The sequence below is a fragment of the Felis catus genome, chromosome A2, assembly GCF_018350175.1.
Source record: "Felis catus isolate Fca126 chromosome A2, F.catus_Fca126_mat1.0, whole genome shotgun sequence".
In the NCBI taxonomy this organism is placed as follows: Eukaryota; Metazoa; Chordata; class Mammalia; order Carnivora; family Felidae; genus Felis; species Felis catus.
In genome coordinates, this window is record NC_058369.1 from 123,515,995 (window position 1) to 123,527,607 (window position 11,613).

Genomic DNA, 11,613 nt, shown 5'->3' on the forward strand with positions numbered 1-11,613 from the left:
GGGAGAAGGGAAGTGAGAGCCCTCCTGGAGCCTCATTTTCTCATCTGTAGAATGAGTAGTGAGGAGTACCAAAAGAGATCAAGTGAGGCCCACTCAGGTGGTTTGAAAAAAAAAGGTGTTTTTCTTTTCTGCAAACATATTTCATTTTGGGGGTAAGGTTGTGTATTTATATTTCAGGCAGCCTTGTGGAGAAAGTAAAAATCTGTGAATGCACTTAATACAAACCCAAATAGATATCCAAGCCCCAGAAGACAAGGAAAGTTCTGGAAAACAAGAATACTGCAACTCCCTCCAAATCCATTTGTTCCATATTCAAATGCTAGTTCACAAGTACCTGACCAGAGTCCAATTACACTTGAACTTCAACATATGGCCTTCAGTTAATACTAATCATTATAATGACCTGCTACAACTGAAAATTCAATGGTTTCCTAGGGATGGAACACTCAAATCACAAATGCTGGATGACAGTCAGTGCTTTCTGATAGGGCACATGTTCACCTCCATCGTCTTATTTCCAAGACCTCTTGACCACATACCTGACTTCATGACCTGAGAAAATTATGTAAAGAGGACACAAAATCATTTGCCTTGGGATATGGAGAATGATCAGACTGATGAGGCAGCCCTGGTGGGAAGCAGAATAACGGACCTTGTTTCTTCAAACCTGATACTCCTCCCAGGAGCAGTCCAGTCTCACCTGTGACAATGCTCCAACGCTTTGTGGTTCTGCCCCAGCCTGTGCTGGCCCAACAGACCTGGCAAACTCCCGGGCCTCTCTTCATCGGGATGACGATGGGTTCTCAGTCTCAGGCAGAAATAAAGTACACAGTGGGAGGCAGCATGGTGTGAGGCAAACCCTGGGCTTACAGGTCAGAGCAGATGTGGTCTGAACCCCACTCTACTATTTCCTGGCTTGTGACTTCCAGCAAATCATTCCCTTTCAGAGTCTTAGGAGTTTCTTCTCCTAAAGTCGGGGTCATAACAGATAACTTTCAGAATTGGAAAGGTGATCAAATGAGCTGAGTAAAGCACCTAGTTCAGAGCCCGGTCCAAACCGCACAGCTACACGTGACATGTGGCGGCACTGGTTCTCAGTCAGCCTTGACCATCAATATCCCAAAGTCCCTGAAGCCAGGGCATAGGCTCCTTTAGGAGCCTCAAGCTTCCATGGAAGAGGGAACCCTCACAGTTTTTCTCCATAGGGATGTTACTGGTGTTTAGGAAAATTCCTCATTGTGCAGGACTGTACCTTACTTACTCTGCAGAAAATTTAATTCCTCTGGGCTTTGCTCACTGTCTTAGAGTCTGTCCATAGCCCTCTACCATGCAACTACCAAAAGTACACCATGTGTGTCCAAACAGCCTCTATGGTGTATCACCCCTGTGGAAAAGCATAGCTGAAGCCTTCTCCCTGCCTATCTGAACCAGAAGTGGATGTCTCTCCTTAGTTCAGAAATGTCCATTCAACAGAGAGTTTTTTCAGGAGCCCTCCAAACAAACTTTATTCTTGACCTTGACGCAGGGTGGGTCACATATCCCCTCCTGCAGAACTCCCAAGACCTCCATGACCTCATCCGCTACCGCTATTAAGAATGTCTGCGGGTGCCTGGGTGGGTCAGTCAGTTAAGCGTCTGACTCTTGATTTTGGCTCAGGTCATGATCTCAAGGCCATGAGTATGAGCATCGGGCTCCATACTGAGCATGGAGCCTGCTTGGGATTCTCTCAATCTCCCTCTCTCTCTGCCCCACCCCTGCTCACACATGCTCGCTCGCTCGCTCTCTCTCTCTCTCTCTCAAAAATAAATATTAAAAAAAAATCTCTTGAATCACCAGTACCATAACATGAATTCCTTTAGTAAAGTCCTTTGACCTAGAAATTTTGCATTTGTTAATCTAGACTACAACAGGAGGTATTTCCTATTGACAATGTCAGTCGCTTGAGAAAAGGAGCAATCTGGGAGGGACCAGGATCTCATGAGGATTCTTGTCTCACATGGTAAGAGAGGGACTGTCTACCTACTCTGCCCTGCAGAAACCATGTAAGTAGCTGGTGTAGGGGCCAAGGGCACATTGCCCCAAAATGTGTTACTTTGGCATGCAGATTATTTTGAGCTGAAAACAATCAAGGCCCAAAGACTTAGAAACTTTGACCTTCCCCCTAACTGCCTAAAAGTTAGAGGACCTGCTCCAGGAAGAGAGCCATCAACAGAGATAACTACAGTATGATATGAACTAGGGGTGGTAGACAGAGAGGAGCCTAACGAAGTCTGTTTGTTAAAATTGCTCTCTATGCTTCATTGATTCTGAATGGCCCAGCAAACATTTGTTTACTAAACATTTACTCTTTTTCATCTTCCTGTCAATTGCTTTCCTTCCCTTTGAAGGAAAGGACCCCTATGTCCTTCTCCTTAGTTCAGGATGGCATATATACCTCGTTTTGTCTGTCTGTCTTTGGAATCTCATGTCTGTGTGGATTCCCAGTATGTACATAATTAAGTTTAATTTTCTTCTCCTCATCTGTCTCATGTCAGTTTGATTCTTAGTTCAATTAGAAGAGCCTTCAAAGATAGAGAAAATTTTTTCTCCCTAACATTGGTAACAATGGGTGAGGACTGCAAGATGTCTCTATGTTTCAAAGTAAGTCTTAACCGCCACATACTGATGTTGTAGGAATATGAGTCCTCCTACTTGGAAGAAATATTGTTAATATACATGACAGTCAGCACTTGCAAACTACATATATATAGAGAGAGAGAGAGAGACAGAGAGACAGAGGGACAGAGGGAGAGAGACAGAAAGACAGCAAGAGAGAGGTGCCCTTGAATATATGGGGGTTAGGGACACCAATGCCTCACACAACTGAAAATCCACATATAACTTAGATTCCCTAAAAACTTAACTACTAATAGCCTGCTGTTGACTGGAAGCTATATTGATAATATAAATGTTGATTAACACATATTTTGTATGTTATATGTGCAATATACTATATTCTTACAATAAAGTAAGCTAGAGAAAAGAAATGTTATTAGGAAAACCATAAAAAAAGGAAAAATGCATTTAACAGTATTGTACTGTATTTACTGGAAAAAATCTGCATATAAGTGGACCAATGCAGTTCAAACCTGCATTGTTCAAGGTCACCTGGATATGTATATAGCTGTATATATAAACACACACAGGACATATATGTTCATGTGCATATATAATATATATTACCGATATATATTAATTATATAATTCTGTGATTAATATCAAGTAGTTGTAAGTTACATAATTAACATACTGTGTTACAATTATATATTATTTATAATTAATATATTAATTTATGTATATTAATAATATTATGTATAATAATATTATGTAATTAATAATAATATAATTAATATATTAGTTATATGTATAATTAACATGTATTATATACTGTACCTTAAGAGTAACTGCAAATTAAAATAAATAATAAAATCACCCAGAGAAAAAACATATAGGCCAAGGACATAAAAAGACAATTTTACAAAAGAAGTAAAATAACACGTGGAATTGAGATACTTCTGTCCACTTCTCAAACCAACAACTTTTTTTAAAATTACAGTGTCTGGATTCATGGGAGAATACGAGCAGCTTGACCAACTGCTGGTGGGAACATAAGCTGGTATTTCCAGAGGTGAGTTGAACAGTGTGTTTTAAAATCTTTATAAATATACATAGAATTGGACCAAGCAGCTATACTTCTAGAAACGTATCTTCTTCACAAGTATTTATGGATGTCCTCAGGGGCTCCTGGGTGGCTCAGTCCGTTAAGCATCCAACTCTTGGTTTCAGCTCAGATCATGATCTCATTAGCCTGAGCCTCACATGGGCTCTGCACTGACCGTGCAGAGACTGCTTGGGATTCTCTCTCTCTCCCCATCCCTGCCCCTCCCTCACTCATGCTGTGTCTATCTCTCTCAAAATAAATAAACTTTAAAAATTATATTTAAAAAATTTTAAGTCTTTATGGATATTCTCAAAGATTGTCTTTCTTCATTATTGTGGCAAAAATTAAAAGACACTAAATAGCCAACAATTACAAGTGATTCTCTTCCTTTTTGATTATCTGTATTTTCTAAAATGTCTATATTGGCCTAAAATGCCTAAAATGTCTCTTAAGGTACTAACTAGTTTCCACTTAGTACATATATGTCACATATATGGACATATGACATCACCTCAAGAATACAAATTCCTTGAATACCAGATTCTAAGTCTGATTTATCTTCATACACTACCCTGTGATATTAGCTTAGGGCCTTGAATAATTACAACAATTGTCATTTATTGAATGTGCACCATATGGCAGGCATTGTGTTAAATTGTCTCTTTTAATGTAGTAAAATTCAATAAGCAGTTGTTGAAGGAAGGAGGGAAGAAGGACAGATGGAAAGGAATGACTGAATAAATGTCCAGAGATCTGAAATAAGCTAGCAGCTCTCTCACCAGCTCACTTTTGAGGTCCCTCCTAACTAGCAGACCATAGTGCCAAATCATTTCTTCCTGTGAGGACAGGAGCAAAAAAAGGACAGAAGGAGTTAGGTGGGGCAGGACGACACTATAAACCTGGGTTTTAGAAGCCACACTTTTTAGAAGATCTCACAGAGAACTACCAGGTAAAACTTTAAAAATCACTTTTAGACGTATTCTTACCAGATTCAAGAAAACTAATATTAACATGACAATGGCCTTTTAATGAATCACTTTTGACCTCGGCAACATTTAATTCATTTCTACAAAAACTCCCAAACAGCCACCATCACCATCAGAGGGTGAAAGATACATCAATTAGACATAGTTTCATAGGTCCAAAATAAGTGATTCAGGGCAGGGTGTGAACTCTCACAAAGGACTAGGAGGCTAAGGGAGTGCAGAGGGAGAACTTCGTTCTGATGGGGAAGGAGAGCACAGGAGGTGGCAGGTGAGAGGCAGGAGAGACAAGATTTCTCAATGCAGAGTTAGGGAAACAGCATTCCTGCCTGAGGAAATAGCCAGAGCAAAGGCTCAGAGGGCTGGGGCATGGGCAAGGGCAAACAATAAGCATGTAGGAGATACAGATTTGAAGTGACAGTTGGACAGTAAAGGAGAGCCTTGGGAAGCAGGCTAAGGAGTTGAGACTTAATTCTGGAAGCAACGTGTTCAGTCCATGCCCCAGAAATCTTGGGCTACTTCATTAGAAGGAACAAAAGTGGTCTAAAGATGAATTCCTCTCCACTGGTTTCTTGCCCCAGGCAACTTCCTGCTCCTGGGGCAAGCCCGTGCAGCCCAACAAAAAGCAAATTAACACATCCCTCGTATTCAAAGGTTTGGGCGTTAAGTTCAGATTTAAAGCCACAGTGACCTGAGCATACACAGAAATAGAGCACCTTGGCACCTGGCTTTGCCCTGTTGTTTTCCAAACTCTGACGTTCCAGAAAGGAAGCCTCCCTGGTTTTGCCCACCTCCTGGGAAGATTAAGAGGCAATCTCTGACCAATTGTTTCAAAACAGTGCACAGCACGGAACCAGTAGTGAGAGCATCAAGAACTGATCTCTTCAAATGCAGCTTCCAAAGGGTTAGCCCTGTGGTCCTGCTACCTCTAATAATCCCTCTGGTACCCCACTTGGTAAAAGGTTTGAGGGGGAAAGGAAACAGGAGGTCCGGAGGACGGGGGACAGCTTTTTTTCAAACATTTCAGTAACATGATACATTTCTCCCTGTCTGCATTCCATGCCTGGCGGTCTCTAGGTTTCTTGGATTGACACTCTCGCTCTCTCGCTCGCTCTCTCTCTCTCCATCTCCCTCACCTGCCTTTCTCTCTGTGTCTCTTTCTCCTTGTTTCGACTTTTGTAAAAACTATCGTTCAATCTGCCTCTGACTCTATCTCTGTGTCTGTCTCTCTCAACTTCGGCATCTCGTTTCTGTCACTAACTCCACCACTCTGTCATTCTCTCGGTTAGTCTCTGTCTCTGTGTTTCTGACCTGATGTCTAGGTGTTTCAATGAATGTCTCTGTGTATCTCTCTCAGTTCTCCCATGTCTCTTTCCGACTTCCCTCTCTCAGCATTTCCAGCTCCACCTCTCCATCTCTTTGCCTCCATCCCCGTCTCTATCCCTCCTCTCCAGTTTGCGTTACTAAAATCTCAGCGAGGAAACAGCAGTTCAGAAAGGTGTAACCCTGAAAGCCGCTTTCAGCGGGCTGCCCGGTCAGAGCGGCGGGAGGGGCGCCGCGGGGACAGCCCCGCGTCGGGCCACTGTCACCGCTCCCCCCTCCCCCGGGCTCCCCTCGCGAGCGCCCAGCGGCCCAGCCCTGACCCCTGACCGCCTCCCACCCCCGGTTAGAAAGGACCCTCCCCGCCACCGGCCAGGGTGTCTGCCCGAGCCAGGGGTCGGACGGAGGACAGAAAGTTCTCACCGATGGTGAAGCTGTAGCCATCGATGCTGAAAGTGGCACTCCGGCATTTTTTGAAGCCCTCTTTCCTGTTGCTGGCGTCCGTCATGGCTCGGCCGGCGGCGTCCCGGGGTTCCCCGCGGCGGAGCGCGCAGCCCCGCGCTCGGCCCCGTCCCCTCCCCCAGCCGCGCGGCGCGCTCTCCCGCAGCCCCGCAGCCCCGCAGCCCCGCCGCCCGCCCGCCCGCCGCGAGCCCGGTGCGCCCCGTGCGCCGGCTGCGGGTTCGGGGGGCCGCCAGGCAGCCGAGGCGCTAGGCGCGCGGCGCGGTCAGTGCGCGGCGCCACTGCCCCATCCCCGGTGCCAAGTTCCAGGTAGGACTCGAGGAGCGCTGCGACACGAAGGCGACGCGCGCCCGCCCGGGCGTGTATACCCGTGTATACCGGGGCTCAGGGGGATGCCGAAATCCCTATCCCTTCCACCCTACTCTCCTCGAGCGCTGAAGCCAGCGCGCACGCCTGGTTTCTATCTCAACTTCGCCTTCCCCCCTCTGGGGGCTGGTGGGGTTTGGGGACTCAAGGGAACGGCTAAGATCTGGCGTCGTGCTTCTTCTAGATGTTTTCTCTGGCAGGCAGGAGAGCTCCCAAAAAGCACATCAACAGATGGAAGCAAACATGTAAGCCGGTCAGATGCTGCCAAAGTTTACTCCAAACAAGGAAGTCGGGGGAAATCGCCACGCCCACTTCCTCCCAGCAGCTGTCCCCTCGACTAGCCTGGATCCCTGAGAAGGTTACTTCTCAACAGTCCCTCGCCAGAGATAATTATCAAAGCAACCCACGCGTGTGATTTCACACAGAGGTTGGAAGGTGTGCAACTCCCAACCACGTTCTAGCCCATTCCCAACGGCTGGTCTCAGCTCTCTCCAACATGGTTTTGCCAAACATTAGACTCCTGGAGTTTGGGGAGGTAAGAGAGATCTTACCAATCCGACAGCCAACCCTCTTGTTATAGATGAGGAAACTGAGGCCGACAGAGGCTTAAATAAGAGATAGATGGAAAGCAGCAGCGTTTAGACATAGTAATTTTACTTCATGACACCAACTCAATCATTGGTTCTTCCATTACCTAAAATGACTGGTGGGCAAAATTTACACCGGGAGAAATCATTCCCTCCGACCAGCTAGCAGTTGCTGAGGATTTACAGTTGCATTGTTCTGTGTCAGGGACTCCGGAGAATGTGAATAGACCAAAGCTGAGTCCCTTGGTGGAGTCTACCCAGTGCCACATGTGGAATGACAGTGCTATGCTCAGGCTATTAGTGGGCTGCCGTTAACTTAACCTCATTTGAAACAATTAATATACACTTGTCAGAGAGTCAATCAAGTTTATTTAGAGAGTTAATCAGGTATATTCCTAATTGGTTCCAGTTGAGTTTAGGGGGTTTAAGGAGAGTGACAGGTCTTCAGAACCTAATTAAAATTAGAGACCCTCTCCAAAAAAAGGCACATACACACACGTACAGTATTCTACATACAACTCAGAGGACCCGTAACACCCTCAAGCTCCCTGGGATGCAGGTTAATGGATGTCTCAGGATTGAGTCTCTTTCAAATCACCATATATTTTTAGAGACATGGGTATTTTTTTTTTTTATGTCAGATGTAGTTGGAACTTCAGTTATAAATTCCCTCAGGAAAGACCTAGAATCACACTCACGTTGATAGCATGCTTAGGTCAATAGCAAGATTAATTGATCCACAAGGCAATAGGTGACAAGGGCCTCACGTCACACAGAATGGTATGTCTCAGCTTGGAAGCCTGGGGATGCTTCAGACCCTGAGGTACTCCTTGAGACTGAAAATGGTTACAACGGGAAAGCGTAAAAAGGGCTCTGTCGACAGACGTGGGTCTGAAATCTGGTTCCACAACTTACCAGCTATGTGACCGTGAGCAAGATGCTAGAATTCCCTGAGTCTTGCTTTCCTCATCTTACAATGAGGGTCAAGTGAGACAAAATGGAGGAAACCTAGGCATACAGTGGGCACTCACTGATTGCAATCACCAGGTGGTTCCCAATTTTCATTATGTAGACACTGGAAAATTCTTCTCCATGACAACAATATATTTTAGTTATTGTTATCGCCACTAATTCTATAAATAATGAAAATTTTAGGGGCACCTGGTGGCTCAGTCAGCTAAGCGTCTGACTCTTGATTTCAGCTCAGGTCATGATCTCACAGTTTGTGAGATCGAGACCCACATCAGGCTCTAGCGCAGAGCCTGCTTGGGATTCTCTCTCTCCCTCTGTCTCTCTGCCCCTCCCCTACTCGTATATGCTCTCTCTCCCTCTCAAAATAAATAAACATTTTTTAAAAAGAAAATGTTATATGTAAAATTTTTATGTATATATTTTTAAATATAGTAACAAACAAAAGTTTCCAATAATTCCCATTCCCCTGTATGTCTCCCACTTTCCTAAACCTTTAGCAGACACACATACCTTCTTTTGTGTCACAGTAAATCCTGGAATGAGGAGCCTGAAAGCCCTGAGTGATAGTCTCCTATAGTAAATTATCAAGAAATAAGTATCCTGATGCAATGGAAATTTTTCCTTGAGCGAGTGAAATTAAAACTTGGTACTTAATCACTCTTAGCAGAAAAGCTTTCTGAAATACAATCTATAAAAATAATAACAATGTGATCATTTATCTGTCCCCTAAAGACTGGTAAAAATAACTTGGCTGAACAATTAGAACTGTTTTTAAACTGCCTCTCCCCAGAATCATTACCTCTCTCCCTGGTTTTAGAGTTTGCACACCTACAGAACCACTAACTGCATTGCTTCAAGTGCAGAGTCTTAAAGCAGCCTTCTCAGTGTGGAGCTCTCACACCAAACCAAGTGAGGCTGAATGCTAACATTACATAAGCCAAGAAGGAATGAGCTGGAGACTAAGATCAAAAGAAGCATTGCTTTTGCTTGCTCTTTCAGAAATGCCCGGTCAAGAATGCCTGTGAAGTAAGAAAACTAAAGCAAAACGGCTAAGCAGATCTTGGTGTCAGAGCAAGGGTCAACAAACCAATGCCTGCAGGCCAAATCCAGCCTGTCACCTGTTTTTGTAGTTTTCACACCTAGAATGGCTTTCACTTTTTAAGTGATTGAAAAAAATTCAAAAGAAGACCATGTCTTATGACATGTTAAAAATATACGGAATTCAAATTTTAGTATCTACAAATATTGGAACATAGACACACTCATTTATGTACATACCATCTATGGCTACTTTTAAATCAGAAGGCAGAGTTGAGCGCTTATGCCCAAGACCGTATGACCTGCAAAACCAAAAATATTTACTATCTGATCTTTACAGAAAATATTTGCTCCTCGATTATAGTAAATACCTTACACCTGTCTGGACTTGGATAGCTTTTAGTTTTATTATATTTTAAAATAAGTTTGGAAAGGAATCATTCTTCTTTTCACTGTTAGAGTAGTTTCTAACAAGGAATATACAGCAACAAATGTTTGATAAAGGAAGGAAGAAACAATATACATATTAATAGTTTGATCCAGTCATTAGCCAATATTAATTAAGGATCAGGGGCGCCTGGGTGGCTCAGTCGGCTAAGTGTCCAACTTTGGCTCAGGTCATGATCTCGCAGTCTGTGAGTTCGAGCCCCGCATCAGGCTCTGTGCTGACAGCTCGGAGCCTGGAGCCTGCTTCAGATTCTGTGTCTCCCTCTCTCTCTGCCCCTCCCTTACTCATGCTCGCTCTCTCTCTCTCTCTCTCTCTCTCTCTCTCTCTGTCTCAAAAATAAACACGTAAAATTTTTTTTTAAAAAAAGATTAATTTCTTCCAAGAGTTAATACATGACCCTACTTCATTCTAAGAAAGTAGAGTAGGAACTGAACTCGGTACCTAAATCAGTTCATAGCTCATGGATGAAATAATGCCCTTCAAAATATAACAACCACATGTGAAAAAGTAAAAATCTGGCAAGATATTCCCCTGACTCAGATGCTACTGCCATATCCTTTGATATTCCCTGTGAAGGGGGTGATACCCATTTCTATATAAGAGAAAGAGTGTCAATGGCATCTATCTATTTCTCACTGGTTTTTAAACTTCTAGAAAAAGATGAGACACTATATGTAGTATATGTTATCAAAAAGTCAGCTAAGAAAATAACTTTTTATTTGACATACCAAAGAAAAATAGCTCTTCAGCATTTCATTAATGCATTTCAACCATTCTCAGGTAGGAAGCTGTCTACCATTTTGGAATTCCCCCGATAGCCAACAATTTAAGAATTGTAAACCCAAGTTGCCCCAATGAGAGCATTGTTCATACCCCTCATGGACACCCTCTGGGCTCTGACAACCACTTCAAATTCTGGGAAGGGCCCCCTCACAGTCACATGATCAGAGAAATGACTGCAGGCAATGAAGTTTCTGAACTGCAACCCTGCTCCTCTGGCTACAATTGGTAAGGTCTAGATGGGGCCAATGAGTATCTTTGCTGAGAACAGGTATTATGAGAGGTGAAAAGAAAATTCCAGTATGTTCCAGACCCGTTCCAGCCAGTATCTGAAAATCGGCTCCTCCTAAATTCCATAAGATGCCCTTGTGCCTTATACAATATTCACTCTTTGTGAATGACCCAGCATAAGGGAGCTTCTCTTGCTTCACAACCAGGAGTCCTAACTAGTCCACCAAAGATACTCCCTTCAAGGGGGGACACAGGAAGAAAAAATGAACAGAGAAAGAGAGGAATCAAACTAACATTACTGAATGCCAACTAAGTGTTAGGCATTGTGTTAACCATGAAACAGTCCCTGCTATTGAAGACTTTACATGAAGAGTCAGTCCCAGACAATCTCTGGAATAGAGCATTCAGATGAGAGAGCAGTCTTAGAGAGTCTGCACTTCAGGAGGCGACTCCTCTTCAGCTGTCACTAACACCCCTCTCTGTTTCATTTTGCTTCTATGTTATTGCTTCCCTAGAGCCCATTCTTTACTTCTCATATTAATTAGGCCCAGGGATGATACACACCATGTAAATAAACAGAGAGAATAAAACCAAAGTGCCTACACCCTTGAGGGTCCAAGAGAGATACCAGAAAGATGCCTGCAAGGCCCTGATGGAGATTACAGAATTCTATTTGCACAGTGAGGCAATTTTTCTTTGTGATAGGGATGGCCTCCCATCTACTCAACT

The 11,613-nt window shown here is 43.7% G+C and overlaps 1 protein-coding gene across 5 annotated transcripts in view; it reads right to left on the reverse strand.

Annotated features, from left to right (window-relative positions):
* The window catches only part of PDE1C (phosphodiesterase 1C), a 510,042-nt gene extending 503,462 nt beyond the window's left edge, over positions 1-6,580 (reverse strand). For 2 of the 5 annotated variants that reach the window (XM_019825661.2, XM_019825660.2), the window contains exon 1: positions 6,427-6,580. In XM_019825661.2, coding sequence (XP_019681220.1) covers positions 6,427-6,511 — 85 coding nt within the window. In that variant the 5' untranslated portion in view covers positions 6,512-6,580. The remainder of the gene's footprint in view (positions 1-6,426) is intronic. The other 3 variants (XM_019825662.3, XM_019825663.3, XM_019825664.3) reach the window with 3 other exon arrangements.
* Between the last annotated feature and the right edge of the window lie 5,033 nt (positions 6,581-11,613).